The following is a 27410-nucleotide window of genomic DNA, read 5'->3' on the forward strand; positions in this document are numbered from 1 at the left end:
TGTTGTGTTAATAAAAAACCAGACTATTGAAGATTTTGTAACGGTTGAGAAGCCAAACTCTGTTAGTAGAAATTATGTTGATTTGGGTCCAGTGTCTCCAACCATGATGAATGATGACAACAGAAAAGATATATAGGAAAATGATGGTAACACAATTGATGAGCCCACACCTGACAATGATGTGCCGGATGAGTATGTTGAGCAAGTCTCTCTAGAACCACCATTTGAGCCTCAGTTGATAAGATCTACTAGAGAGCACCAACCTTCTCAGAGATATTCTCCTCGTGAGTATGTGATGATCACTGATGAGGGAGAACCAGAATGCTACCAAGTGGCTATCAATCACGAACAAAAAAGGGAGCGGTTAAAGGCTATGCAAGAGAAGATAAAATTCTTGCATGAGAACCACACATTTGAGTTGATGGAACTACCTAAGGAAAAAGGCACTCAAAAATAAGTGGGTGTTCAAGTTGAAGACTGAAGAAAATAGCTCACAGCCAAGGTACAAGGCATGGTTGGTTGTGAAAGATTTTGGTCAGAAAAAGGGTATTGACTTTGAAGGTACAGTCAAGATATCTTCAATCCAAGTTATTCTTGGCTCATCTGCAAGCATGAATTTAGAGATTGAACAACTTGATATGAAAACTGTCTTCCTCCATAGTGACTTAGAGGAGAAAATTTATATAGAGCTGCCAGAAGGGTTTGTAGTTAAAGGCAAAGAGTATCTCGTGTGCAGATTAAAGAAGAGTTTGTATGGGCTTAAGCAGACACCTTAGCAGTGGTATAAAAAGTTTGATTCATTTATGATGGACCATGGTTATAGCAAAACTACTTCCGATCATTGTGTGCTTATTAATGGATTCTCTGATGAAGATTTTATTATTTTTTTATTTTATGTGGATGATATGTTGATTGTTGGCCATGATGATAAGAAGATTGAAAGTTTGAAAGAGAGTTAAGCAAGTTCTTTGCCATAAAAGACTTGGGGCCGGCTAAACAAATTCTTGGCATGAGATTACTCGTGACAGGAAGAATAGAAAGATTTGGCTATCCCGAGAGAGATATGTTGGAAAAGTATTAGAAAGGTTCAACATGAGCAAGTCCAAACCAGTTTACTCTCCACTTGCAAGTCACTTCAAGTTAAGTTTCAAATAGTGTCCTACAAGTCAGAAAGAGAAAGAAAAAATGAAAAAGATTCTTTATGCATCTGCAGTTGGCAGTTTGATATACGCTATGATTTGCATAAAACCGGATATTGCTCATGCAGTTGGTGTTGTAAGTCGGTTTCTTTTTAACCCTGGTAAGAAACATTGGGCAGCTGTCAAATAGATTCTTAGGTATCTCAGAGGCACTTCTAGAGTCTGTTTTTGTTTTAATAATGGTAAACTTGTGTTAGATAGGTACATAGATGCAGATATGGCTGGTGATATAGACTCTAGAAAGTCCACATCAAGGTACTTGATGACTTTTTCAGGGGGAGCAGTGTCATCGCAATCTAAGCTACAAAAATGTGTTACTTTGTCTACTATGGAGGTTGAGTATCGTGGAGTTACAGAAGCTTGTAAATAACTTTTGTGTATGAAAAATTTTCTACAAAAGTTGGGTTAAGAATAAGAGAAATATATACTTCATTGTGACAGTCAAAGTGTCATCCATCTCTCAAAGAATCCAACATTTCATTTGAGATACAAGCATATTGATGTGAGATATCATTGGGTTCGGGATGCTTTGGGGATGAAGTTATTATGTCTTGAAAAAAATCTATACTGATGATATGGGCCAGATATGATGACTAAAATATTGCTCATGAAAAAATTATTACTTGTAGAAAGAAAGTGGGCATGGTGGAACCCTCCACATGAAGTCAGGAGAGGGAGATTTGTTGGTGTGGTCTCTCCCCACATGGGACCCACCTTATTTGATTTTTTTTTATAAAAGAGGATAAGGATGAAACCACCGGCTTGGATGATGGAATCACAAAGAAAACTAAGGAGTCAGGGACTCTATGGAAACAGAAGGGAGAAAAAAAATAGAGAAGAAGAAGAAAAAAAAAATGGTGCCTTTTTGTCGAATGATTGGATGGTTGATTGTATCCAGATTTAGTTAAAATTTCAGTATGTTATTTTTGGCATTGGTGTACAGATTAAACGGTTTGGATCATTGAAAAGCCTTCTCTATTGATTATTTCAAACATCAATACTTGGTGAGATTTATCCTCTATTTTACTATTTATTGTTGAAATCTGCCTTATTGGTGATGAATATTCTCATTATGAAAGCCCAGATTAAATTTTGTTGATATTTGTGCAGCCTCTAGTTGATCTAGAGAGGATCCATTGTAATCACATTATTCTAAGTAGTGGAAGTTTTTGGTAGGACTAGATCCCGTGTTTTTTCCCCTTCACATAGAAGGGTTTTTCACGTTAAAAATTGTGTTGTCTCTTGTTTTTGGATTGCTTGATTATTTTGCCTGTTAATTACTTGAGTAGATTGTAGAGATAATTATTGTTTGGTGAGTGATATCTTATTTAATTACACAAGGAGGAAAAAGAAGTTTACGGCATCATTATTTCTTGATTGCATTTTTTCCAACAGAGACAATCTTCAATGGAGCCAATTTTTGTTATTTGCTTTTTAGGAGAAATTATATCATACACCATCATGATAATGGTGCCCCACTGGAACAAACTGAGATAATGATAAGCGGGGTGCTTTTTAGAAATTTACTTTCGAGACAAATTGACAAAAAATAGTTGTAATAACTGTTTAAGATGGTTCGGTCAGGGCCAGTAGAACGTGATAACACGCGTTTTAAAACTATAATTCTACTAGTTTTTATGAAATATGACCGGACCTAAATCAAACTCCGGAACTTTTTCTTTATTAAGAAAAAAAATTCTCCTGCTAAAAGAGTTACCATTCGGATGGAATAATTCTAGTTGGCACAAGCAACAAACGTATTAGCAACAAATGAGTTGTTCCAATTGCCTGGTTTCAGCTATGAGATCCGTATGGGGTATTTCTCAGTTGCCTCTTTTTCATCTTTTAACTTCTTCGTATATTTTATTCGCACTTACGTCCTCAACAGCTTCGAAATGTAGATGGTTCAGTCCTTAACAACGAGAACAAATGGTGCAATGCAACAAAGAGGCCCAACCAGGGGCGGCTTTCGCGTCATGCATCGTTAATGGGCACAGATTCTTTTGCATTGTCCCTTGTTCGTATTCTCTCTATTATGTGTACCAACTTGATAATTAAATTTCTTTGTACAATTATTTGCATGAGGAATTTAAGGAGGCCTCACAATAGCTTACTTAAACCTTATCATAACCTTGATATAGGTGATGTTAAGCCAAAATAATCATATTATTATTATAATAGATGCACCAAGAAAAATATTCAGTACATTAAGGACATATAAAAAAATGTTATCTATGTTTTGAAAAAAAAAAAAAAAAATATGCAGCACTGCACCCTATCAACCTTCATAAAATGGGTCTCAACTACGAAACTATAAAAGCTAATGTTGCGCTGATCATATGATTGATTACTCTGATGAATACAATTAACGTGTCAATACCATTATTTATTGCTATACATGATTCTTTGCCTAGCTATATATCTAAGAACTAGGTATATTTTTGAACGAATTAATGCCCTAATGTCAGGCCGAGAGAAAGGCTCAAAATCCAATTAATCTACACATTATTGGAAGGGAAGACGATCGCAAGTTTACACGGTTCCTACCATGCAAACGAGGGAGCTCTTGTCATCTGAGCGGCGACGGGAAACATCCACTATATCAGTTTGAGGCATTTCCGATGCTTTTTAATATCTATATTGACACTTATAAGCGCCGGTAGTTTTATTTCCAATGTTTTCTAAAGTATCGCAAAAACGTTGACAATGCAAGCATCGAAAATCAACTTACCAACGCTTTTAGAAAGTGTCAGCAATTATCGACGCTTTTAAACATTGCTAATTCCCGACATTTATTAGCGTCGCTAACTACCGATGCTTAAAAGCATCGGCAATTTCCGTTCATGGCACTTTAAAGCGTCGTGAGAGTTATTTTTTAAAAAAAAATTATTTACAAAAATAAAACTCTATATACATTTACCAAATACATAAACAACAAAATCATATAATAACACATGTCACAATTAAACGAATTATTCGAAATATTTATATTATCAATTATGATTACATATATATTGTCAATTTACATTTATATTGCTAATTTATATTTACAATATGCTTCAAAAAATATAAAAAATATACATATAAAACTCCTAAATAAATAGTCTATGAGCTATCAAGGGTCAATGGCATCATCATCATCTCTACAAGAAGATAAAGTATCAGGAACCTACAAGAAAAAAATAAAAACTTTAGAAGTTAAAGAATATAAAAATCATTAAGCTCATACAAAAATACATGATAATTATATAAAATATTCAAATAGATGTATTTATTTATCTGAGGAGGGGCAAACCTATGCAACACAGATGCAATTTAGTCAAAATGAGCCCTCAAAAATTGTATCTCTATCTGATGACTTTGCCTCAACTCCTCCATATATGTATGATAGCTCTGCCTTATCTCTTCCATCTCTATATAATGGCTCTGCCACATCTCTTCTATTGTTGCTTTTAGACTACAAACCTCTATAGTGCTACTACTTTGTCTGGCATCTTAGATCTATCTGCTCACTATGTACGCATTGTTAACAGTTGCAATTCCATGTAGGGCTATCAAACTGAATCGTCAATAGCATCTCACAAAGGGCTATAATTTAAATACATGTTGGACAACAAATAGAATATTAAGCACACAACTCACAAATTAGAGCAAGTATGTAAACAAAATATTAGGGCATCAAGCAACAGCTCAATGGGAGAATAATTTGGAGTTTGAAAATCACCAGCATGGAGGTAGGCCGACTAAGATCCACAACGGAGGAGGGCAGCTGGCTGGAGGAGGGCAGCCGGCCGAAGGAGGGCAGTCGGCCGGATCTGCCGTGAAGAACATCGCGAATTCGTGGTGGGTATATATAGGTACACAAATGGAGGAGGAGGATGAGGAAGAGGGGGAGGAGGAGGAGGCTAACGGAGATGGGGAGGAGGAGAAGGCGACCGACGCTAGGAGGCTATAGGAGGGCGGTCGGTTGGAGCTTCCAAGAACACCACAATTGAGCCGTGGGTACGAGCAACCAAAAGGAGGAGGAGGAAGAGGGGGACGAGCAACCAAAAGGAGGAGAAGGAGGCTGCCAGAGAGGAGGAGGAGGAGAAGGCGACCGGCACGGCAAGGGGGAGATGGAGCAAGGTCTTTCGATGGATTTAGAGATTTAGGGCTGAAAGTGGTTGAAAGGGATCGACAGGTTAGAGTATAGATGGATCCCGATGATGCTTATAAGTGTCGTCTTATTCTTGATTTTCGACGACGCTTATAAGCGCCGTCGAAGTCTGGCTCCCGACGACACTTGACTAAAAGTGTCATAATTTGCCGACGCTGCTTAGAAGCGTCGGCAAATTTTGGCGCAGTAGCCAAATTGCCGACACTTCTATCTAGCATCGGCAAGTCAGCAATTCCAATTATTTCTATAGTGATCCCTACATGCTGCCACATGGCGAAATCACCATAGAAATATCAGTAGTTGTAGGCCATGGGGTCGATTAGTATGCTGGTTTTGGTCTGGTATGGTATATATGATGGCAGCCTTTTGATTGAGATCCCATGCCAAGTTGCATTGGTTGTCACATGGTAGCACAAATGATTGATACCTGAGGTTTAGAATCTAAAGCAAGAAACCAGTATTGGTCTATTTTGGCCAGCAGGAGGTTCATCATCTACCTAATTAAAATGATAGATGGATGCTTGGCAAAATATTGTTTAGTTATTGTGAATAATTGTTTGACGAGTAGCGAAATTGAGTGTGACAGGATTCTTCAACAACCATGCATCAATATGTTGGCAAATCAAACCGGGACTAGTTATTGTATGCCCATGGAGTGTTTGGAACCTTTGTTTTGCTCTCTCTCTCTCTCTCTCTCTCTCTCTCTGTCTGGGCTTTTTAAAGAAGGATTCCATGCAAATGGAGAGAAAACAATTAAAATGGCTTACCAAAATGGTTATTGATGATTTATTTGAATTAGATTCCAAAGCATGTTTAAAGATCATTGGAATTTCTATCCTTTTTTGTTAAATTTGACATAGACAATTTTGATTGGTTCCATGATAGGTTTAGTTTTTTGAGATCTAGCGATTAGTTAACACTCAACCAAAATGAAGATGTTATGTGTTATTTTTATGATATATGAACGGAGAATCTTTCAAAAATAAAAATCAGGTTTCATGCTTAATTTTTATAAAATAACTTCCATATAAAGACAGGTGATTGGCTCTCAATGATGCATACAACACCAGATATATAAAACTGAGTTCAAATTCTCCACGTGAAGTAAGAGATTTATATTGCACAATAATGTCTGCTAATGATGGCTCATCTAATAATTCTTCTTATATTACACAACAATCATGATTGTGAAAGCGTCATGCTTGATGCAAATATATACAGGGGCTAAGCCTCTCATATCCTATACCACATGCACCATGATCGTACATCAGGCATGTGATTGGGATGGTGCATGGTCAAGATAGTGTACATGGTGCAAGATATAATATCTTTCTTCTATCCCGATCCTGGCTTCTACATCTTATCATACATGACATGGTCACACGGAGTGGGTTGCTCATGACCACTCAGCATCTCAATTAGTAACCCATGCCCATGGACAAGGATGTGACTGCGATTGGACCAAAATGTAGGCACGGGCGATCATGGTCCACATGTAGACATTTGGTTCAAGAAAAAGAAAGAAAGAAAGAAAAAACTCCAATCAATAGATCAACCAAATTCCATGAAAAAATCTCTTGTAACCATTTTTCGTTAAATCATCCTTCGTTAACCACCTAGTTGCATGTATAACTGATGTCTTATCCTATCCCTACTATCAACGGTTCCAAATTTCATTAATTCTACTGTGATTACATGATATCGTTTGGAAACCTCGCCCTACAAAATGTTTCTACACTGAAGTCCACACTTTTTCTTGAACGAAAGGGCTAAAGATTATGCTTGAGGAAAGAGATTTTAATCACTTCCAGATCCCATGCATTTACACTGAGGAAAGGCTTTATGTGTTTTAAAATGTTCAGAGCATACAAGTTTCAATTTTTATGGCCCAATTTGCATGTTGCATGCTATCATATTTCTATATTGATAATTTTGATTATACTTACACTTATGTATATTCGAGCCTGTTATTGTGACATTTTTATGTTGTATATTCGTAAAAAAAATCGATTTGCAATTCAGATCCTATCATAGGTTTTAGATGATAGAGATTTCTAGATAAATTATTGTGCTCGAGACTGCACTTAGAAAGGAAACCCAAACCACAAGGAAAAACAAAAAGAAAAGTGTAGGTTAAAAGCCAGATATCTGCCCTAACGTTTCTTTCTGGAGCAAAAGTGGTCATCAATTCCCTGAATTCTTGTTTAAGCTCGAGTCCTTGAACTAAGGGACCTTGCATACTAGTTAGCAATCATAATTGAATAGGATTTCCTAGGAGAATTTTTTTTTCTTGGGAAGGTAAAAGAATGTTCTTAGGCCTCATAAAGCATGGGCTACAGCATGCTCATCAATCTAGTAACTCTTAGGAATTAGCAAATAAAAAGAAAAATAGAATAAAACTAAAATACCACCTATCTATGGCTTATTCAAGGATGTCCCCTATGAATACCATGTGCACAATTAGGGTCATATGAAATATTTTTGTTTTCTCTCAACCCTGTGTCAGTGACACTGATCACTAATAATTATCCTATACTCAAAGTTGATCAAGATAGTTTCCCAATTATTGCATGCACGCATCTAGTCGAGTCCTTTAAAGTCCCTGATAACGTGGGATGTTTTTTTTTTTTGGAAAACCGCCGTTCGGAGTTCTTGTCCGCGAGGTGTAATTTGTTGAACTCCCTCCTTTTATCTGTCTTTTTCTTTTTAGTATGATGAAAGAACTCCTTTCTTTTTTAAATAGTTAAAATAACTTATATGTGAAGCCGAATAACTGATAGGTTCAAAACAACTCATCTGACTTGCTACCTCGATTATTAAATTAGGCTACTTAAGGTCGCCTTGTGTTCTTGGGCTGATAACCATTTTTTAGCTAACCTAACTTTCTCCGTCTCTTATGACCAGTAAAGGATAGTACATAAATATTCACTATTTATGTTTCGGCTCATTGTTCGTGGACATGTATGTGTGTGTATATATATATTGTATGTATCGCTAATAAATATCTTAATAGTGTAAAAAAAAAGTATGACAAAAGTAGATTTGTCAAAAAAAAGGAAACTAAATGGCTGGAAAATTGGCTTGGAAGATAATATGATACGTAGACCGGCCATCAACGCTGATGGAATTAAAGATAGGGAGTAAAAGTGGGTCCAGTTGGGCGTTGCCTTGTCACTGTGGCTTGCACTTGGCGAGGGCCCATTCACTGTGGCGAGTGGTAAGGCACGCCCGATTACGCGAAACATGGCATGGGTCCCGTCATCAGATTTGGCTCTGCAGGGGAGATGTATATGGTGTTATAAAAAAAAAAAGAAATGTAAGGTGCCTTGATGTAGACGGAGATTCGGGCACACGGTGACGCCTCTTGGAGAAACACGGGTTCAGGTGGGGGAGTTTTCTCTGGAGAGATCCCTGTGGTTCTCTGCCATTTGAAACGCTTCTGGACCGCTCCATAAATACTCTCTCTACAATTTCTTTTTTCCCCTCTCTTTCTTCTTGTTTGTTTGTAATTTTCCTCCAAATTATTATTGTTCATCTTTCTTTGCCTCGCAAATCTCCACTTGATTACAATGATAAGTTAGCAAGGTACTTGGTCATGGATGAGTATAAGAAAGTAAGTGGAAGGAAGAAAGCATCAAAACCTAGTATTCCAGCGTTCTGGACAAAAAATATTCGGATGTTATACTCGGAGAACTAGGTAGATTTGGTTTCTAGACGAACGACTTCATCTCTCTCCTACGGTCATTTGTGTACTGCAAGATGGTCATGCATGTAATTGCACAAAATGGAAACTCATTTATCAAAATGTGTTTTAAATCATGCATGTGCCTTGGATTCGATGCTTATTTTCCACAAAGAAAACATAATTAAGCATGACACCGCCTCTTATAATTTGTTTTTTATCAAAGAAAAAACAAAAATTTTACAAAGCAGTGCATGTAATTGATGTGGGCCAATACAATCATGCAACCGTATGCATGGCTTGTGTCGGTTGTTCAAAGGTATGTGGTACAATCATTCTCGAACCACAGTAGCCCGTACACTTGCATGTGCTCTTGTTCAAATAGTATTTGATGATATAAAACAATTATTGTATCCTAATAATGATACTTTGATTCTTTGTTACATATGTAGCTCTACAAAGGAAGTGAAAGCAATTCTATGCACACCTCTTGGTATATATACTAGTGTCAATGACCAACCAAGAGTTTTATTCATTAAAAAAAAGAATCCTTGAATCCAAATAAAGGACGACAGTCATAAGAGAATATATAAGGGTATTGTTGAAACCTAGGTGGATCAGCAACCACGTACTAATCTTCCAAGATCATACTTTGTCGAGTAGCGTTGGAACGTTAACACGTAACCCGTGGTGCATTATTGAATCCACCAACTCCAATAATTGAATATTCTTTGTCCCCCCAAAAGACAAAGCATGCATCAGCTTGATGAACCCGAAGGAGGCCTCCTGAAAGGCCCGCTTAAAGCCCTCGTGGATGCTTACAGGCAATTATTAAACGAAGATCTCATGTCTCCTTGTTATGACATCAGTGATCTCATCATCACCACCATTATTTCTATTTTCTTTTGTACATATGGGTCACTCTCAGGTTTCATGTGGGGAAGCATGGGACTGTTCTGTACTATTTTCGCTAAAAAGAAAAATTTGATCGACATTGTACACTGTAGTAGTTCACATTTTCGAGCAATGCCCAATCCAAAATCCAATTGAAGGCTAACTCAGAAGGTCGAGCTCAGAAAACCGACCCCATAAGGCTGACCTCATCATCCATATGCTGCGGAAATGCTCTGCAGCAGCCTCACAACATTATGCTTTGTTTGCTGGCCACGCCACGACATATCAACCAGAGACCATACTCTGCTACGACTGTCCACGCCTCACCGTTCCCAAGAACGGGCTACACTGCGCGCCATTAGCAAGCTCTAGCTGCGTGCCATCTCCTTCCATGATAAGGACGGGCCATACCTCCGCCACCTAGGCACTTCTACGGGAACTATAAATAGCTCCATCAGGTAACACCTAAGCATACTTTTGGCTAGATCAAATTTATCCCACTCTAACTTGAGCGTTGGAGGGTCCTCACCGGAACCCCATCGGTGAGGCTTTGTGCAGGTACATCGTCGCGCAGGAGGTGGCCTCCGTCCTCTCCTTCCACACTCCGGCAGCTCCTCGACTCCTTTGACATGATCATTCTCGGACCAGATTTGAACCACAACAATATATATATATATATATATATATATATATATATATATATATATATATATATTAAATATTTAACGACATTAGAAATATGCTAATAACAACGGAAAAATTTGAGAGACAATGCCAGAATTATTAAAGGAGTAGCATTCGAATGGCGAAGTCAATTTACCAAAAAAAAAAAGAAAAAGGCTAAGTTTTACTTAGAGCTGGATGACGAAATAGTCTGTGGCCTACAACTTTGACTAGATTAGAGAGGTGCCGAGGGCTGCCAAAAACGATGGTGACTACCGGAAAACGCATCGACGAATCTTGTGAGGCATATTTATTATATCAAAGTACAAGATACAGATGATCAACTAAATAATTTAAACATGACATCCTTTTATTAATGATAAATCCAAAACCCACGCTTCGCTGCCCTTGCTGTTTTGTGGAAACTCCATCGATAATATGTCTTAACTCTAGCTTTTGGTGGTATACCCGGCCTCTCAGGGTGGTCCTGCAGACACCGTATCAGCACATCAAAAACGGTAGGTACTGCCATTGATCAGGCTTCAGTGACACGGTTTAGGCATGATATTACCATGTTCGATTTCATGTAGTCGGGAATTTGGCACGGTACAAATTAAATGTCCATCATCAATCCAGTGTTATGTAACTGCACGTTAATTCTTGCAGTTGTTTCGATGCACTTGGAACAACAACAACATATGGGAATTAAATAAAAAAAAATCATTGTATATATATGTGCTCTTGCTTGGTGTGTGTTTCTTTCTAAGGTTCCACAAAACCTAGCTCCCTATTCCTTCTTAAATTACAGTTGAAGGTTTTGCATATTAAATAATAAAATATCAAGCAACAGCAATGGCTGTTGCTAGTAGGAGTAGTAATAATAACAGCTACAATAATTAATAATAAAATATTATTATTATTTCCCCACCAACTCATCACTCCGTACGTCCACTCAAGCACATCGGCAGTTTATATTATCTTTCAGAAGACAGAAATAAAATTTAAACTGTAGAGCGCGACAACCATCCTACGTTCCTACTGCATGCAACCATGTTTAATTCTTGGCTTCCCATGAAAAATACTCTCATGGGTTTCCGACGTGAGAGAGAGAAAGAGAGAGAGAGAGAGAGGTGTTTATCGGTTGGATCCAATCCACTACTTAGCTGATGGAACAATCCGACCGCAAAGCAACACATATGATACTGCTTTGCAGTTGGACTGATCCACTAGCTCGGCAGTCGATCTGATCCAACCAATAATTAATAGAGAAGGAAAGGTGGAATGGATGGATTGTTTTTGCCCATATGAATGTCCCTTGATTGATAGTTTTCTCATTTGCTATGCCCACCATATGGAAGTAGCCTCATAACCTATGTGAGTACTACAGCCTTGCTATCTTATACATGACCCTCTTTTGTCTTCGTGAAGCCAGTTGATACCCATTAACCTCTCTACTCCGAGTCCACTTAGGCGCTTCCAGAACATCAAGAAGCGTGTCTATCTTCTCTAGTTGCGTACAATTTTCCTACGCAAATTCGCAGCAGCGCAAGATTGCTATTAATCTAGTGTCATTGTTCCAAAAAGCTCTCACAGAAAATATGCTTGCCAGTGCACTGATATATCAAGATTCATGAATGTCTTAGCAGCTGTCATTTCTTATTGTATAAATAATAATAAAACAAAATGAAAACAGGTTGTTAGCTTAAATCAATATCACCAAATAAAATTTTATGAACAAGGTCTACTTCGGATAAAATACTAGTACGCTAGGTAAAGGTTGTTAGCTTTTCCGCATAATTGACCATTTTAATGAAATTTTGGCCCCAGACCTGCCATTATTTAAACTCTCATTATTGATATCTTTAATAGTAGCAAACAAGGTGGGTTTTACTCGTCTGCATCGCGATTGACTTATACTTCGAACTTCTCAAGTGGATATCTTGGATGTTTGCTTTTTTCCTTTCTCAATTTTCTACCTGTATCCTTTTTTTTACCTATTGGTTACATACATTTTCACATAGAAAATTAGACAAAAAAAAGAGTAAATATATTATAACTGTTGAATCTATTTTAAACAATCTTGCTCATTAAAGTTAACATGTATGAAATATTTTTTTCGTTTCTCAAATAAACTACAAGCAAAATATGCTTTTTTTTTTACTATTATTTGTGTAGAGAAAAAGAGGCTATGAGTCTCCAAAGAAGATATCATCATGAGCAACGCTACGGACATCAGCACAAACAAGATGCATGAGAGGGCTAGAAAATAGGAAATCTTGCCCTTTCATGGAGCTGGAAGCAGAATTAGCAACAATTAACAGGGCTGTTACCTTCCTCAGTTTATATTGCGGGAAGCCGGCCATTTTTTCAGCATAGGTAATATGCGCTCTCTCTTGGATTTTAACCGGCAAGATTGTTGCGGCTAAATTGGTGTACGTAACGAAACTTGCGAGCAGTTCGTGCACTTATGAGTTGCTAAAAGACATATCATGAAGAGAGAGGCAGACTAAATACCATAAAGATAGAAGACAATTATATTGTAGCACGGCACTGGTAATTGCCTGGGCTCAACAAATGAGGTGACTTCTCAATTGGTTGGTGTTGCCGCTAAATCCTGAACCGACATTGAAATGCTGCTCGGCTCACTTTAAGATGGGTAAGAATCAAATTGGGTGAGGTCGGATGAAATTGAGACGAAAAAAATCTTCTGATGCTTAAGTCAGAATAATAGAGTAATAATATAGAATTTTTTTTTATAGAGATGAGTCTCCAAAAATGAACTTCTTTGAGGATCCCTAGGTCACCCCTTTATATAAGGTAATATACTGATAAGTTATCTGATTTGGCGCGACATGCCTTAATTATATTGTAACGGTTGGCTGCATGTTAACAATGTAGTAACCACTCCATATAAGCAGCATGCGGCGATAATTACGATGATCATGTATTTACTACAGTGTCACTGTAACTGCTAGTTTTTATTAGCACAAGCAGAGTGGCATCTCGGTTTGCACCAAGTTGTTCACCGAGGTTAATACTGAGGTCAAAATGCCCAATATGTCCCCTATCATTTGTCCCTCACTTTTGAGGCCGAACTGAATCTTAGTTCGGATGATGAAAGTTGCATCGTCATCTTGATCGAGGACAAGACATCTAGAAGAGTGTTTTAATGCATCTATTGATCTTCTCGAAGCACCATTATATTGAGATAGTCCCAAGACATTGACATTATTCTAGAGATTTCTCGAGGTGCTATTCTCTTCGATCTTTCGATCGAGGTCGGTTCTCGTCATGGCTAGAACTCCGTTCGGTAGGAAGATGAATGACTTGGAGGAGAATTTTTGTCAGAACGGGAGTTTAGAGTATGCTGCTTCCTATTCTGAATAGGACTCCTACGACGGGTGTGCCGATTTTGTCGGAATCCCTCAGGACTTTGGCATTGAGAATGGTGACTGACTTGGCACATATGGTGCATTGATTGTTGGGAGTAGCAGCTAGGTTGAATAGGTTCTGGTCGGATTGGTTCCGGCCGCGTTACTATTTGTTGTAAGCCCTAAACTGCCGCATTCGAAATCTGCACCTGTTCTACGAGCAAATTAAATTGCTCAATGTTCACAAGTGCAGCGGACTGTATCGGCAGGGCATGTTCTGGACTCTACAATGAACCTCGTGAGGTCGGAGCACAGCGTTGTGAGGCATGGGATGCATAGGACTCTTTTGTGACCTCATATTGATGATTTCTCCTTTTGTTTGGTGTCTGCATAGCTGTCCCTTTTCTCTAGCGCCAAGTTATTGCCGCTAAATTCTGAACTAAGGCTGGGACGTTGCTTGGCTCGATTTGAGGACGGTAAGAACCGAGCTGAGTGAGGTTAGATAAAATCCAAGCGAGGAAGAACTTGTCGCCTTTAACCCTAACCTGCAAGAAGTCCAATTACCAAAAGGTTTCCGATGGGGGTCTTTCAATGCTAAAGTCAGAATAATAGAGCAATAGTATGGAAAAAAGAAAATTTGTAGAAATAGTCTCCAAAAATGAGCCTCTTTGAGGATTTCTGGGCCACCCCTTTATATAGACTAATCTATTACTTGATTTGGCACGGCGTGCTTTAACTGTGTGATAACGGTTGGATGCACGTTAATAACATGATAACCGTCCTGCATGAGCAGCACACGGCAGCAATTATACCGATCATGCATTTACTACAGTATCACCATAACTGCCAGTCTTTATTAGCATGAGCAGAGTACCATCTTGATTTCTACCGAAGTCGTTCACCTCGATTAATATCAAAGTCAAGGAGGTCCGTCTTAACCGAAGTCAAGATGTCCAATAATTTTTCCATCACTTAGTATAAATTTTTTAATTAAAATAAAATTCTTTAAAAATAAATTTTTGAATATATTATGTAAAAGTAATTTTTGCATATATAGTTGATTATGAGAAAATGATATATTACATAATGTTTTATATTTGGTTGAGTATCTAATTTTTTCTGAAAAAAGTTATATAAAATATTTATTATATTTTTAATAAAAAATATTTTATTAATTGAAAAGCTTAAAAATATTTATTTTGAAAATTATTTTGATTTTCAGAGGATTAAAAATTAGATTTTTTTTAATCCCCTGCAACCGTCTTCCGCAACCATACAACGCCGCGGACGTCTTTCCACGCCACTCCAAACCAGAAATCTTCGCCTCCGTACCTCCGCGCGCTAAGCCCCCACCGAATCGCACAAGCGCCAAAAGAAAAGCGTCGAACGCGACGGGGAGAGAGAGAGAAGGGAGGTGTGAAGTGAAGTGGGCGAGACGAATGGCGAGGCACCGCTGCTGCTCCTCCGTTACGCCGTCTCAATATTTTCCGTTCGTAGCCTTCCCTATAAAACGTCAGCGATGAGATCGATCTCCAGCCGTAGATCCGATGCATCTCCACATCCACTGTATCTCAACCCCGAATGAGATGATCCGAGTTCCATCATCCATGACTTTCTAGAAGAGTATTTTTCCAAGGCATAAAACTATGATTGAACTCGGAAACTACCAACTGAATGTATCTGATATGCAGATCTCAACCGTTCGTCTCCCAATCATCAATAAATCAGAAATTGCCACGTACCAGCCAGACCCTCTCTGCTCCCAAGTCGGTGCATCGACGCCGTCGTTTGACGGTCATTAACGTAATCTGCCACTCTCCCATGTTCATGATATAAACACCACGGGAGAGGTAAGGCGAGCCGCCTCGGAAATCAGACCTTCTTGCTTCGAAGAAAGCGAGCCCGAGATCTCTCCGTCTCCCCCCACCCGCACCCAACCGCCTTGAAACCCTAATTCCTTCGCAGCGGCCGCCTCCGGTCCGGCAACACGCCAGGGAATGCAGCACGATGAGGAGATCGAGTCCTGATCTCGCCGGGAAGCGGAAGAAGCACGGCGGCCGGAGCTGCCACCGCAAGCACGTCGAAGACGGGTAGCCCTCTCTCCTCCTTCGTCCTTCCTCTCTCTCTACATTTGTAAAGAATCCAAGCGCAAAAGAAAAGGACAAAAAAAAAAGAAAAAGAAAAAAGAAAGCGGTCTCACCATGGAGGATGTGGCGCCGCCGTTGCCGGCGGCGGAGGGGAAGAGTGTCCTCCACGGTCGGTACGAACTCGGGCGCGTGCTCGGGCATGGGACCTTTGCGAAAGTCTACCTCGCCCGGAATCTCCGGACCGGGAAGAGCGTGGCGATGAAGGTGGTGGGGAAGGAGAAGGTGATCCGGGTGGGGATGATGGAGCAGGTGAAACGCGAGATATCGGTGATGAAAATGGTGACCCACCCCAACATCGTGGAGCTCCACGAGGTCATGGCCACCCGGTCTAAGATCTTTTTCGCTATGGAGCTCGTCCGCGGCGGCGAGCTCTTCTCCCGGATCACCCGTGCCGGCCGCCTCCGGGAGGAAGCCGCCCGCCACTACTTCCGGCAGCTCATCTCCGCCGTCGACTTCTGCCACAGCCGCGGCGTCTACCACCGGGACCTCAAGCCCGAAAACCTCCTCCTCGACGACGGCGGCAACCTCAAGGTCGCCGACTTCGGCCTCAGCGCCTTCGCCGACCACGTCCGCTCCGATGGCCTCCTCCACACCACCTGCGGCACTCCGGCTTACGTCGCGCCGGAGGTGATCGGGAAGAAGGGATACGATGGCGCCAAGGCCGACCTCTGGTCATGCGGAGTCATCCTCTTCGTCCTCCTCGCTGGGTTCCTCCCCTTCCAGGACGAGAACCTCGTCTCCATGTACAAGAAAATCCACCGCGGGGACTTCCGCTGCCCGCCGTGGTTCTCGTCGGACGCCCGCCGGGTCGTCACCAAGCTCCTCGATCCGAACCCCAGCACCCGGATCACGGTGGCCAAGCTGGTCGAGACCCCCTGGTTCAAGAAATCGCCGATCCTGAAGCCAGTGGTTGCGCCGGCGGCGGCGGCAGAGGAGAAGGTTAAGAAGGGGAAGGAGAAGGAGAAGGAGAAGGAGAAGGAGGAGCCGGAGAGGCTGAATGCTTTCCATCTGATCTCGCTCTCGGAGGGGTTCGATCTGTCGCCGCTTTTCGAGCAGGGCGGGGGGAGGAGAGAGGAGGGGATGCGGTTCGCTACCAGGGAACCGGCGAGCGAGGTGATCTCACTGCTGGAGGGGGTGGCGGCGCGGGCGGCGGGGCGTTACCGGGTGACGAAGAGCGGGGCGACGGGGGTGCGGCTGGAGGGGAAGCAGCTGGGGAGGAAGGGGAGGCTCGCGGTGGCGGCGGAATTCTTCACGGTGGAGCCGTCGGTCCTAGTGGTGGACGTCCGGAAGGACGCCGGCGACACCCTCGAATACCAGAACTTCTGCAGCAACGAGCTCCGCCCCGCCCTCAGCGACATCGTTTGGGCCGCCTCCGACTCCCCGACCACCACGGCCGTCTGATCAAAACCTGGGTCCATCCGATCAGCGGTCGAGATTCGTGGCGATTCTTTGGATATTTTCTCTAGCACCCCGTCTGCCATGTTGGTGTATGCGGAAGAATGTATATTATTGTCACTAAATAAAGACTATAAAATTGAAAGGCGGGGGCTTTTATCTGTTTCTTTCTTGTTTATGCCCTAGTTTTGTTTCTCTTGTTCCTCCTCTCTAAAACTGTAGCTCTGCTCCTTCTATTCTTGTTTAATTGCATGGATTTGGGTCTAAATCAACTTTTTCCAGCATGTCTGACCATAGGTATCGATCCTACGCAGCTACTGGTTACAAACTCGATCAACAATGTTATTATCGTCCTCCTTTCTCATTTAAAAAAAAAAAACCATTGTTATTGGTTCTACTCTTAAGAGTTCTTAGACATTCATTTCCATGAGCTGAAACTTTTCTGAGTTTTCTGGTTTCCTCATGTTTCTGCTGCAAATACCCATTCTATGTCACTGGTGTTGCGTGCTGCAGAGTTTGTTTAGATTTCACTAGACATCATTAGCATTAACCATGCTGGAGGTCAGCTTCCCCGTGTGCTTGGCATTCCTCGAGCTGTGCTTAGGCTTGCTACAGCATTAACACCATATTCATACATGCATGCATGCATGCATACATACATATATATATATATATATATATATATATATATATATATATATATATATATATATATATATATATATATATATATATATATATATATATATAAAATAGAGAAACTACATCTTCGACAGTTCAATCTTGCCCGAAGAGTAAGGCCCTGTTTGGGGGAGCTTTTGGAGGGCCAGAAAGCACTTTCTGGCCCTCCAAAAGTACTTTTAGATGAAAAACTGTGTTTGGTAAATTTTTCAAAAAGCTGTTTCAGCTTTTGCGGGAAGCTGAAAACAGCTTTTGGGAGGAAGCTCCAATTTGGAGCTTTTGGGAGGAAGCTGTTTCAGCTTTTTCGGAAAGCTGTATTTTTGACAAATATGTCCATATTAAAATAACATAATTACATAGTTTGTCTCTTTATAAACCTAAAAATCTGCTGGAGCCAAGAACCCTAGCCGTCAGACTCCTTTCCATAAGAAAATGTATTTTTCTTTTCAATTTTTATATGCATCTCTTGAACCACATTTTAGAAGAAAAAAATTTTAATCATTTTCCATACCTTCCAAAATCAATCTATTGTTTTTTTTTTTATCATCAACCACGCGGCCCACGCTGAGGTCCTCCTTGAGCGTGGACCACGAAGAAGAGCCCCTGGACCGCGGAAAATTATTTTATGAGAAATTATTATGGAAAATTATTTTATACTAATTTTATAATATTTTATACCTTTATTTTTGTATTATACTATAAATATAATATCATATTATATTATATCATAATACATTAATATGTTATGTTAAATAATTTAATATTATGTTATATTATGGAAAATTAATTTATACTAATAATTATAATATTTTATACCTTTATTTTTGTATTATACTATAAATATAATATCATATTATATTATATCATAATACATTAATATGTTATGTTAAATAATTTAATATTATGTTATATTATGAAAAATTAATTTATACTAATAATTATAATATTTTATAACTTTATTATTGTATTATACTATAAATATTATATTATATTACATTACATTATAATACATTAATATGTTATTTTAAATAATTTAATATTATGTTATATTATGAAAAATTAATTTATGATAATAATTATAATATTTTATACCTTTATTATTGTATTATACTATAAATATTGTGTTATATTACATTACATTATAATACATTAATATGTTATTTTAAATAATTTAATATTATGTTATAATATGAGAAATTAATTTATACTAATAATTATAATAGTTTATACTTTTATTATTGTATTATACTATAAATATAATATATATTACATTATATCAGAATACATTAATATGTTATGTTAAATAATTTAATATTATGTTATATTACCAAATATTAATTTACTCTAATAATTATATCACTATTATGCTATATCAACATAATATTATTTTATATTACAATAATATTATACTATATCGTATATTTATGTATTAATTTATGTTATGTTTTATTATGTTCTGTTGTATAATACTATGCAATGTCCTTTATGGTAATTTTGTCATACAAAAGTACTTCCTCAGTTTGTTTACCAAACACAAAACAAAGTACCACAGTACTTTACGAATGTAGTTACCAAACAGCAAACAACTTTTCATAACAGCTCTACTTCAGACAGCTCTACTTCCAACAGCTCTACTTCTAACAGCTCTACTGCCAACAGCTCCCCCAAACAGGGCCTAAGTAGTATGTGGTCAATCAAGTGCTCTGGTAGGATGGTGCCATTAATTTGATCATGAAAGCACCAAGTGACAGCACCTAAGGATTATTGAGGGCAAGACTGGCACAAATATAACATGGCTTGTCTTGCAACTTGAGTCGCCCGTTAGGATCAAGATAAGAAGCACAACAATGGTGCAATGGATCCAACTGATGCTGGTTCTCGATCGTTTGTGAATTCAGAGAGACATCCCAAGACTTGGTGGTGGCCAGTTTCCTGACGTTTCATACGGTTGCATGTGCATGTCGACTCTATTGTCCAACCTGTGAGGAGCTCAAGCGAGGGGACCATACTCCCTCATCCATGGAACTGCAGATTCTTGAGGGCCTGATGACAAGAAAACAAGCAGATCATGCCCCCTTCCACTCCAAAACCAAATGAACTGGCTTTGGCTGGACATTTGTATTGGAGTGGGTTGGCTGTGTTAATCGTAAAAATAATAACATGCTAAGATTTATAATCACATAATTAACGTCTTTAAGTTTGAGAGATACACCTGCAGAAGACATATTGAATACGATCTTCAATCACCCGGAATAATAGCGGCTGGATCTTCCTGATGCGGGGAAGCGTGGAGAAGATGATGACCCTCTGTTCCACTGCTGGCTTGAATCACCCAAACAAAGAAAGAACAGGGGATTTGGGCTCTTAACAGAGCTTTGCAAGGGTTTTCTTTCTTTCACGGGAAAACAATTGATCAAAGAATGAGGACGGTGCCCCTCTACAACTCCTATATACGGCACCCAAACTATGGCCATGACTCACCCTAATCCCTAATCAAACTCTAATCAAATGAACTCCTAATTAAGTCCAAATTTAAAACTGAAACAAACATAATTTAGGACCCAATTTAAACTAAACAAGGACTCTAAGCAAGACTCAACCAAATCTAAAACAAAGTCTCCTACATGGCTTCAAATTGACTTCATTCTGGTTCTGCATCAGTCCCCTCCACTTGAACACAACTCGTCCTCGAGTTCGCATCTGGATATAACCGCTCTTCCGGGTTATGGTATTCATAGATATCAGCGACATTAAAAGTCTTTGAAATTCCCATATCATCTGGCAAGTCCACAACGTAAGCATTGTTATTGATCTTTTTCAAGATTCTGTATGGGCCATACTTTCTTGGCTTCCATTTGCTGTAATTAAGTTCCCACGGAAAACCGTTTTTTGCGTAGGAAAACCATCACCATGTCACCTTCTTGAAATTCTTTGTGCCTTCGATGTCTATCTGCTGTTGACTTGTACTTAGCATTTGTGTCCTCTGGGCGCTTCTTCACCTCCAACTGTATAGTTTGAACCTCCTCTGCCAAATGTTCCGCTGCCACGCTCTTCCCAAAGGTTTTTGGCAGGCGCGCCAGATCCACTGCATGCTTAGGTGCCTTTGAATAAACAACGGAGAAATGTGATCTTCCAGTTCCGCTATGGACAGCATTGTTGTAAGCAAACTCTGCTTGAGCTAAGGCATAATCCCAATGTTTCGGGGTGCTCCCACAAATACAACGGATCAAATTACCCAGTGTCCTGTTAACCACTTCCGTCTATCCATCAGTCTGAGGATGCGCAGTGCTGCTGAAATTTAATGAAGTGTCAAACATCCTCCATAGAGTAAGCCAGAAGTGACTCAAAAATTTGGAATCCCGATCTGACGTTATAGATTGTGGTACCCCATGCAAACGAACAATCTCCCGAAAGAACAACCTTGCAATGTGGGATGCATCTGATGTCTTCTTGCAAGGAATGAAATGTGCTATCTTGGAGAACCTATCTACCACCACGAAGACTGAGTCGGCTCCTCTTTGTGTTTGGGGAAGTCCCAACACAAAATCCATCGATAGATCCTCCCAAATAGCATTTGGCACAGGTAGAGGCATATATAATCCAGTGTTTTGCGACTGCCCCTTCGCTGTTTGGCAAGTATAGCACCTTTGAATAAATTTCCCAACATCTCTTCTCAGCTGCGGCCAATGATACCTTTCCGTGAGACTGGCAATGGTCTTGTTCCGACCCATATGTCCACAAAGACCGCCACTATGAAGGTCTCTAATCAGCTTCTCTCGCAATGAGAATCTGGGTATACATAAGGAATTGCCCCGAAATAGATAGCCATCTTGAATGTTGAAGTCTCCAGTTGCTTGATGACTTGTACACTTTGCCCATACATCCTTGAAATCCTCATCCCCTGCATACAACTCTTTCAAGTATTCAAACCCCACAACCTCTGCCTGCATGGTAGTCATTAAAGCACTGCGTCGACTCAGGGCATCTGCCACCCGATTCTGTTGCCCGGACCGATGCTTCAACAAAAAGGAAAATTTCTGCAAGAAGCTTACCCACCGAATATGCATTCGGTTCAAATTGTTCTGATTATTGATGTACTTCAAGGCTTGATGGTCGATGTACAGAATAAATTCTTTTTGAATAAGGTAATGCTCCCAATGCTTCAACGCCCGGATGATGGCATAGAACTCTAGCTCGTAGGTTGTCCATTTTTGCCGTGCTTCACTAAGTTTTTCACTGAAGTACTCCACGGGCCGTCCTTCTTGGGTCAAAACAGCCCCTATGCCGACCACAGAAGCATCACACTCCACTTCAAATAGCTTCTCAAAACTCGGTAATGCGAGTACTGGTGCAGAAGTTAGCTTTTCTTTTATCAGTTCGAAACTTGCTTGTTGCTGCTCCTTCCATTGAAATTGGCCCTTCTTCATGCATTCGGTGATGGGAGCGACGATGGTACTGAAGTTCCGAATGAAACGCCGATAGAATGTCGCTAACCCATGAAAGCTGCGGACTTAGCTAACATTTGTAGGAATCGGCCACTCCCGTATTGCCTTTACCTTCTCTTCATCAACCTGTATGCCATCAGCCCCAACAACAAATCCCAGGAACACCAAGCGTCTTGTAACGAAATGACACTTCTTAAGATTAACAAACAACTGATTCTCCCGCAAAGCAAGCAAAACTGCTCTCAAGTGCTTCTTATGCTCAATTTCATTGCGACTATAGATCAAAATATCATCAAAGTAGACGACGACGAACTTTCCAATAAATGATTTTAGTACCTGATTCATTATTCTCATGAAGGTGCTCGGTGCATTGGATAGGCCAAAAGGCATGACCATCCACTCATATAACCCATCCTTCGTCTTGAATGCCGTCTTCCACTCATCACCAGGGCGAATCCGGATTTGATGGTAGCCGCTTCGTAAGTCAATTTTGGAGAAGACCTTGGCTCCTTCTAACATGTCGAGCATATCATTCAAACGGGGTATGGAAAACCGGTATTTTACTGTTATCCTGTTGATCGCACCGCTGTCCACACACATACGCCAACTCCCATCCTTCTTCGGCGTCAAAAGTGCAGGCACCGCGCACGGACTCATGCTCTCCCGGATCAGCCCCTTCTTGATCAAATCTTCAACTTGTTGCTGCAGAATTTTGCTCTCCTTGGAACTCATGCGGTAATGAGGCAGATTGGGGAGACTTGCACCAGGCACCAAATCAATATGATGCTGAATATCTCGCATGGAAGGCAGTCCATTTGGTAATTCTGCAGGAGTGATGTCTTTGAACTCTGTCAACAATTCTTTGAACTCCTCGGGCACCTGCTGCAGGATAGGCATCTCCGTCCCCTTAACAATCAACACCATAACCTCTTCAGCCCCCTTGAGTTCCGCCATGAACTGCGCACCAGAAACTGCAAGGAAAGACTTCCCCTCCACTTGAGAAGTTTTGGGGGTAAGCTTCTCTTTCATAGGCACCAACAAAATTTTCCTACCCTGCCATCGGAACAAGTATGTGTTGTCTCGGCCCCTGAATGTGACATCTGTGTCATGCTGCCATGGACGCCCGAGTAGAACATGACATGCATCCATATCCACCACATCGCACACCACTTCATCCTTGTAGTACCTTCCGATGGACAATGGCACTCGGCATACATCCTCTACTCTCGTTTCAGCTCCTTTTTTAATCCATCCAATCTTATAAGGAGACGGGTGCTTTTCTGTCTTCAATCCCATCGCACGAACAAACGCGGAGGAAACAATGTTTTCGCTGCTGCCGCTGTCAATAATCACGTTGCACACAGTTTTGTTGATAGTGCAACAAGTTTTGAAGATGCTGTGGCGTTGCGATTCTTCTTCATTCTTCGGGGCAAACAAAATTTGCTGAACTACAAAGGAGGCCGGAACTCCCTGATCCGGCGCCGTCACCTCGACGTCTTCATCGTCGGTCTGCCCCTCTTCATGATCCTCCTCCTCATGCGGCATTTCTTCTTCATCCTCAGCTTCGACTACATGGACTGGCCGTCGCCTCGGACACTCGTTAGACCGATGCCCAACCTCCTGATATCTGTAACATTTTATAGGCATGGGTCTCTCGTAGGGGTTGCCACTACCTTTTGGAGCCGCCTGTTGCTTGCTGAAATTTCCGGCTCCTCTTGACGCGGATGTCGGTGGTGGTTGACTTGTGGTGGCCGCCCCTTCAACAGTCTTCTGCTTTGCTATGGTGGGGCGCAAGGACGATGCACGATTCATGGGCTGAAATTGGTGTGCCTTCCGTGTCGCCTGGGCCTCAAGTTTTAAGGCCAAACTTGTAGCTTCCGTCAGACTCCACACCGGATATAAATCCACCTGATCTCGGATGGCTGGCTTCAACCCACCAATGTACCTTGCCACTTGCTGATTTTCTGTTTCTGACAAGTTGTTGCGGGCATTGAGGCGGTTGAATTCATCAGTGTATTCGGTCACCGTCCGGGGGCCCTGTCGGCAGTTCTGGTACTGATGGTAGAGTGCCTGCTCGTAGTCAGGCGGGAGAAAACGGCCACGCAGATGTTGCTTCATCTTGCGCCAGGTGGTGATCTGCATCTTCCCTTGCCATAGACGGTTATGTTGCAGTTGATCCCACCATGCAGATGCTCCTCCCTTCAATTTATACGCGACCAGCTTCACCTTCTTCTGATCTGGGATCTCCATATAGTCGAAAAATTTTTCTACCTCGGCCAACCAATCCAAAAATCCTTCAATGTGAAGATTACCACTGAAGGCAGGAAGATCCACCTTCAATATGAAATCAGGGGAGCCTCTGTCCCGAACACCCCAAGGGAGCCTGTTCCCCATGGGTTCTGCATTCCTTTCTCCTGCAGGGACCCTGTTCACCCGTGGTCGTGGCTCAGTGGCTTGGTCGACAACTACGTCTTCATCAGGGAGCCAGCCGCCAAAACCCAAGCCCCCAACACGAGGTCTTCGGTCGAGTTCATTGTGCCTTCGGCCCGCGGGATCTTGGTTTCTCCATGGCCGCTGCCCACCGACTTCATCGGCTTCCACGTACACCCCGTCTCCCGCAGGGACTCGCCGACCAAAGGCCGTGCCTCCAACGTGCAACCCGCGGTCGAACACCCCAGGCCGGTTCCTCCGTGGACGTTGCCCCCCGCTGCCGTCGTCAGCCGCTCCTCCGTCGGGAAAGCGCCGCCCGAAGGCTCCTCCGGCCCGTTCGCCCCTATCAAAGTTGTAATCACCGGGGTGCAGTCGCGGTCCACCAAACGCCCCGTAGACCGCTTCCTCTTCTTCCTCGTCGGACGATTCTGGAAGAACTTGTCGCCGACGCCGGTGGGGTGGATCCCGTGCCGGCACCGGTGGACCGTGAGGGAGATCCTCATGATCTTGCAATCGCTCCCGGTTGATGTCGACGCGCATGCCTTGAAGGGCTTGTTGGATGTCACGGACGGCTCCTTCCAAGCCGCGGACGGCCGCCCACAATGCCGGCATCCCTTGATCATCATCACCGGGAGGGGCACCTGCCACACCGTCATCTGCCATCGAGCCAGGGAAATCCTCGCTCTGATACCAAATGATGCGGGGAAGCGTGGAGAAGATGATGACCCTCTGTTCCACTGCTGGCTTGAATCACCCAAACAAAGAAAGAACAGGGGATTTGGGCTCTTAACAGAGCTTTGCAAGGGTTTTCTTTCTTTCACGGAAAAACAATTGATCAAAGAATGAGGACGGCGCCCCCTCTACAACTCCTATATACGGCACCCAAACTATGGCCATGACTCACCCTAATCCCTAATCAAACTCTAATCAAATGAACTCCTAATTAAGTCCAAATTTAAAACTGAAACAAACATAATTTAGGACCCAATTTAAACTAAACAAGGACTCTAAGCAAGACTCAACCAAATCTAAAACAAAGTCTCCTACATGGCTTCAAATTGACTTCATTCTGGTTCTGCATCACTTCCCTTCCTTGCTCCTCACAAAAGATAGCCGTCAATGGGGCAAGCTATCAACCACATAGAGAGAAGAGGGGGACCTAGCCTATATATAAGAAATATAGAGGAGCCTTCCCATTAAAGGCTCCAAAATTCTAATTGGGTTTTCTGGCCTACATACCAAAAGTACCACAATAAATAAGACTCAATCCTATACATCCAAGGTGCACCAAATCTCATAAAACAAAATGATCACACATCATATTGGACTTAACCATAGTACCATTCTGAGATATACGTCTTACCCGTTTTATAAAACAAAAATACGCAATCAGTGTAAGCCCATATTTTAAAATTATTCTAACAGGCCGGATATCCGTTTTATCACTGCCCCCATGCTGTCTATCTCTGTTGTGGAGCTCAAAGTGGAGTTCTACTTGGACTAATCACCAAGCTTTTGCTTGCAAATGTTCATGGCAACATCTCGGTGTGTTTAATTTTTAACACTTCCTTGCGGTACCGGTGTAAGAGATTTGAGATGTTGTTTGCCATTGCACCAGCTAACACAGTGATTGGTATGGATACGATTCTACATGAGATATTGGAGTCAGTAGATAGATTGTAAATGAATTAAACATGAACAAGGACAGTGAAATTGTACAATTTTTGACCCCGTGAAAGCGTTGCTTTAAACATCTGGATTCTGTACAAGAATTTAATTGGAGGAAAATTGACGTAGGACATGGTAAGGAAAGTTTGAAGAGCATAATGTCCTTTAGAGGGTGATGACATGGGCTTCATGTAATTGAGAGAGTTGAAGACAAAAATCAAGGAAAAATTAGGAGGGTGTGGTTGTAAAAATTGCAAACTCCACAGAGTTCTGGCAAGTGGTTTCCACGTCTTATTGGAATTATTACATTCACTATTAAGCAGATCAACTCAAAGCTATGCTCGATGAAGACTATTCAAGGATCTAGACTAGAATTCTCCATGACAAGGGTCAAATGATTAGAACATTCAAATAGCAACAGAACCATGAACACAATCACATTGTAACTACTGGGGGACTGTAACGTGTAGTCCTTGTAATTGAGTTTAATGCCCATGAGTGCCCAAAACCGTGTTTGTTTCTAATAAGGGATCGGAGTTGTGTATGAGAGTTTATAAATATTCGGACCTTCTCAACCTCAATAAAATTACTCAAAGCTGCTGCTGCTTGTTCTTTTTATTCATCTTCCGTTTCTTTCTTTTTCTTTTGTCATTGATGAATATAGCATATATTGTATCTG

General features: G+C 41.1%; 2 protein-coding genes across 2 annotated transcripts; one reads left to right on the forward strand and one right to left on the reverse strand.

The window, feature by feature from the left end:
• The first annotated feature begins 15783 nt into the window (after positions 1-15783).
• LOC103714244 (CBL-interacting protein kinase 6) lies at positions 15784-17775 on the forward strand. Its single transcript, XM_008801431.6, has one exon. The coding sequence runs from the start codon at positions 16167-16169 to the stop codon at positions 17511-17513; it is 1347 nt and encodes a 448-aa protein (XP_008799653.2). The 5' UTR covers positions 15784-16166; the 3' UTR covers positions 17514-17775.
• Positions 17776-22699: 4924 nt separating this feature from the next.
• On the reverse strand, positions 22700-25726 carry LOC120112302 (uncharacterized). The gene has a single exon (XM_039131261.2). The coding sequence runs from the start codon at positions 25724-25726 to the stop codon at positions 22700-22702; it is 3027 nt and encodes a 1008-aa protein (XP_038987189.2).
• Between the last annotated feature and the right edge of the window lie 1684 nt (positions 25727-27410).

Source organism: Phoenix dactylifera, chromosome 2 (genome assembly GCF_051530095.1).
Source record: "Phoenix dactylifera cultivar Ajwa chromosome 2, Ajwa_hap1_PhDact_Kaust_v1.1, whole genome shotgun sequence".
NCBI classification, from domain to species: domain Eukaryota; kingdom Viridiplantae; phylum Streptophyta; class Magnoliopsida; order Arecales; family Arecaceae; genus Phoenix; species Phoenix dactylifera.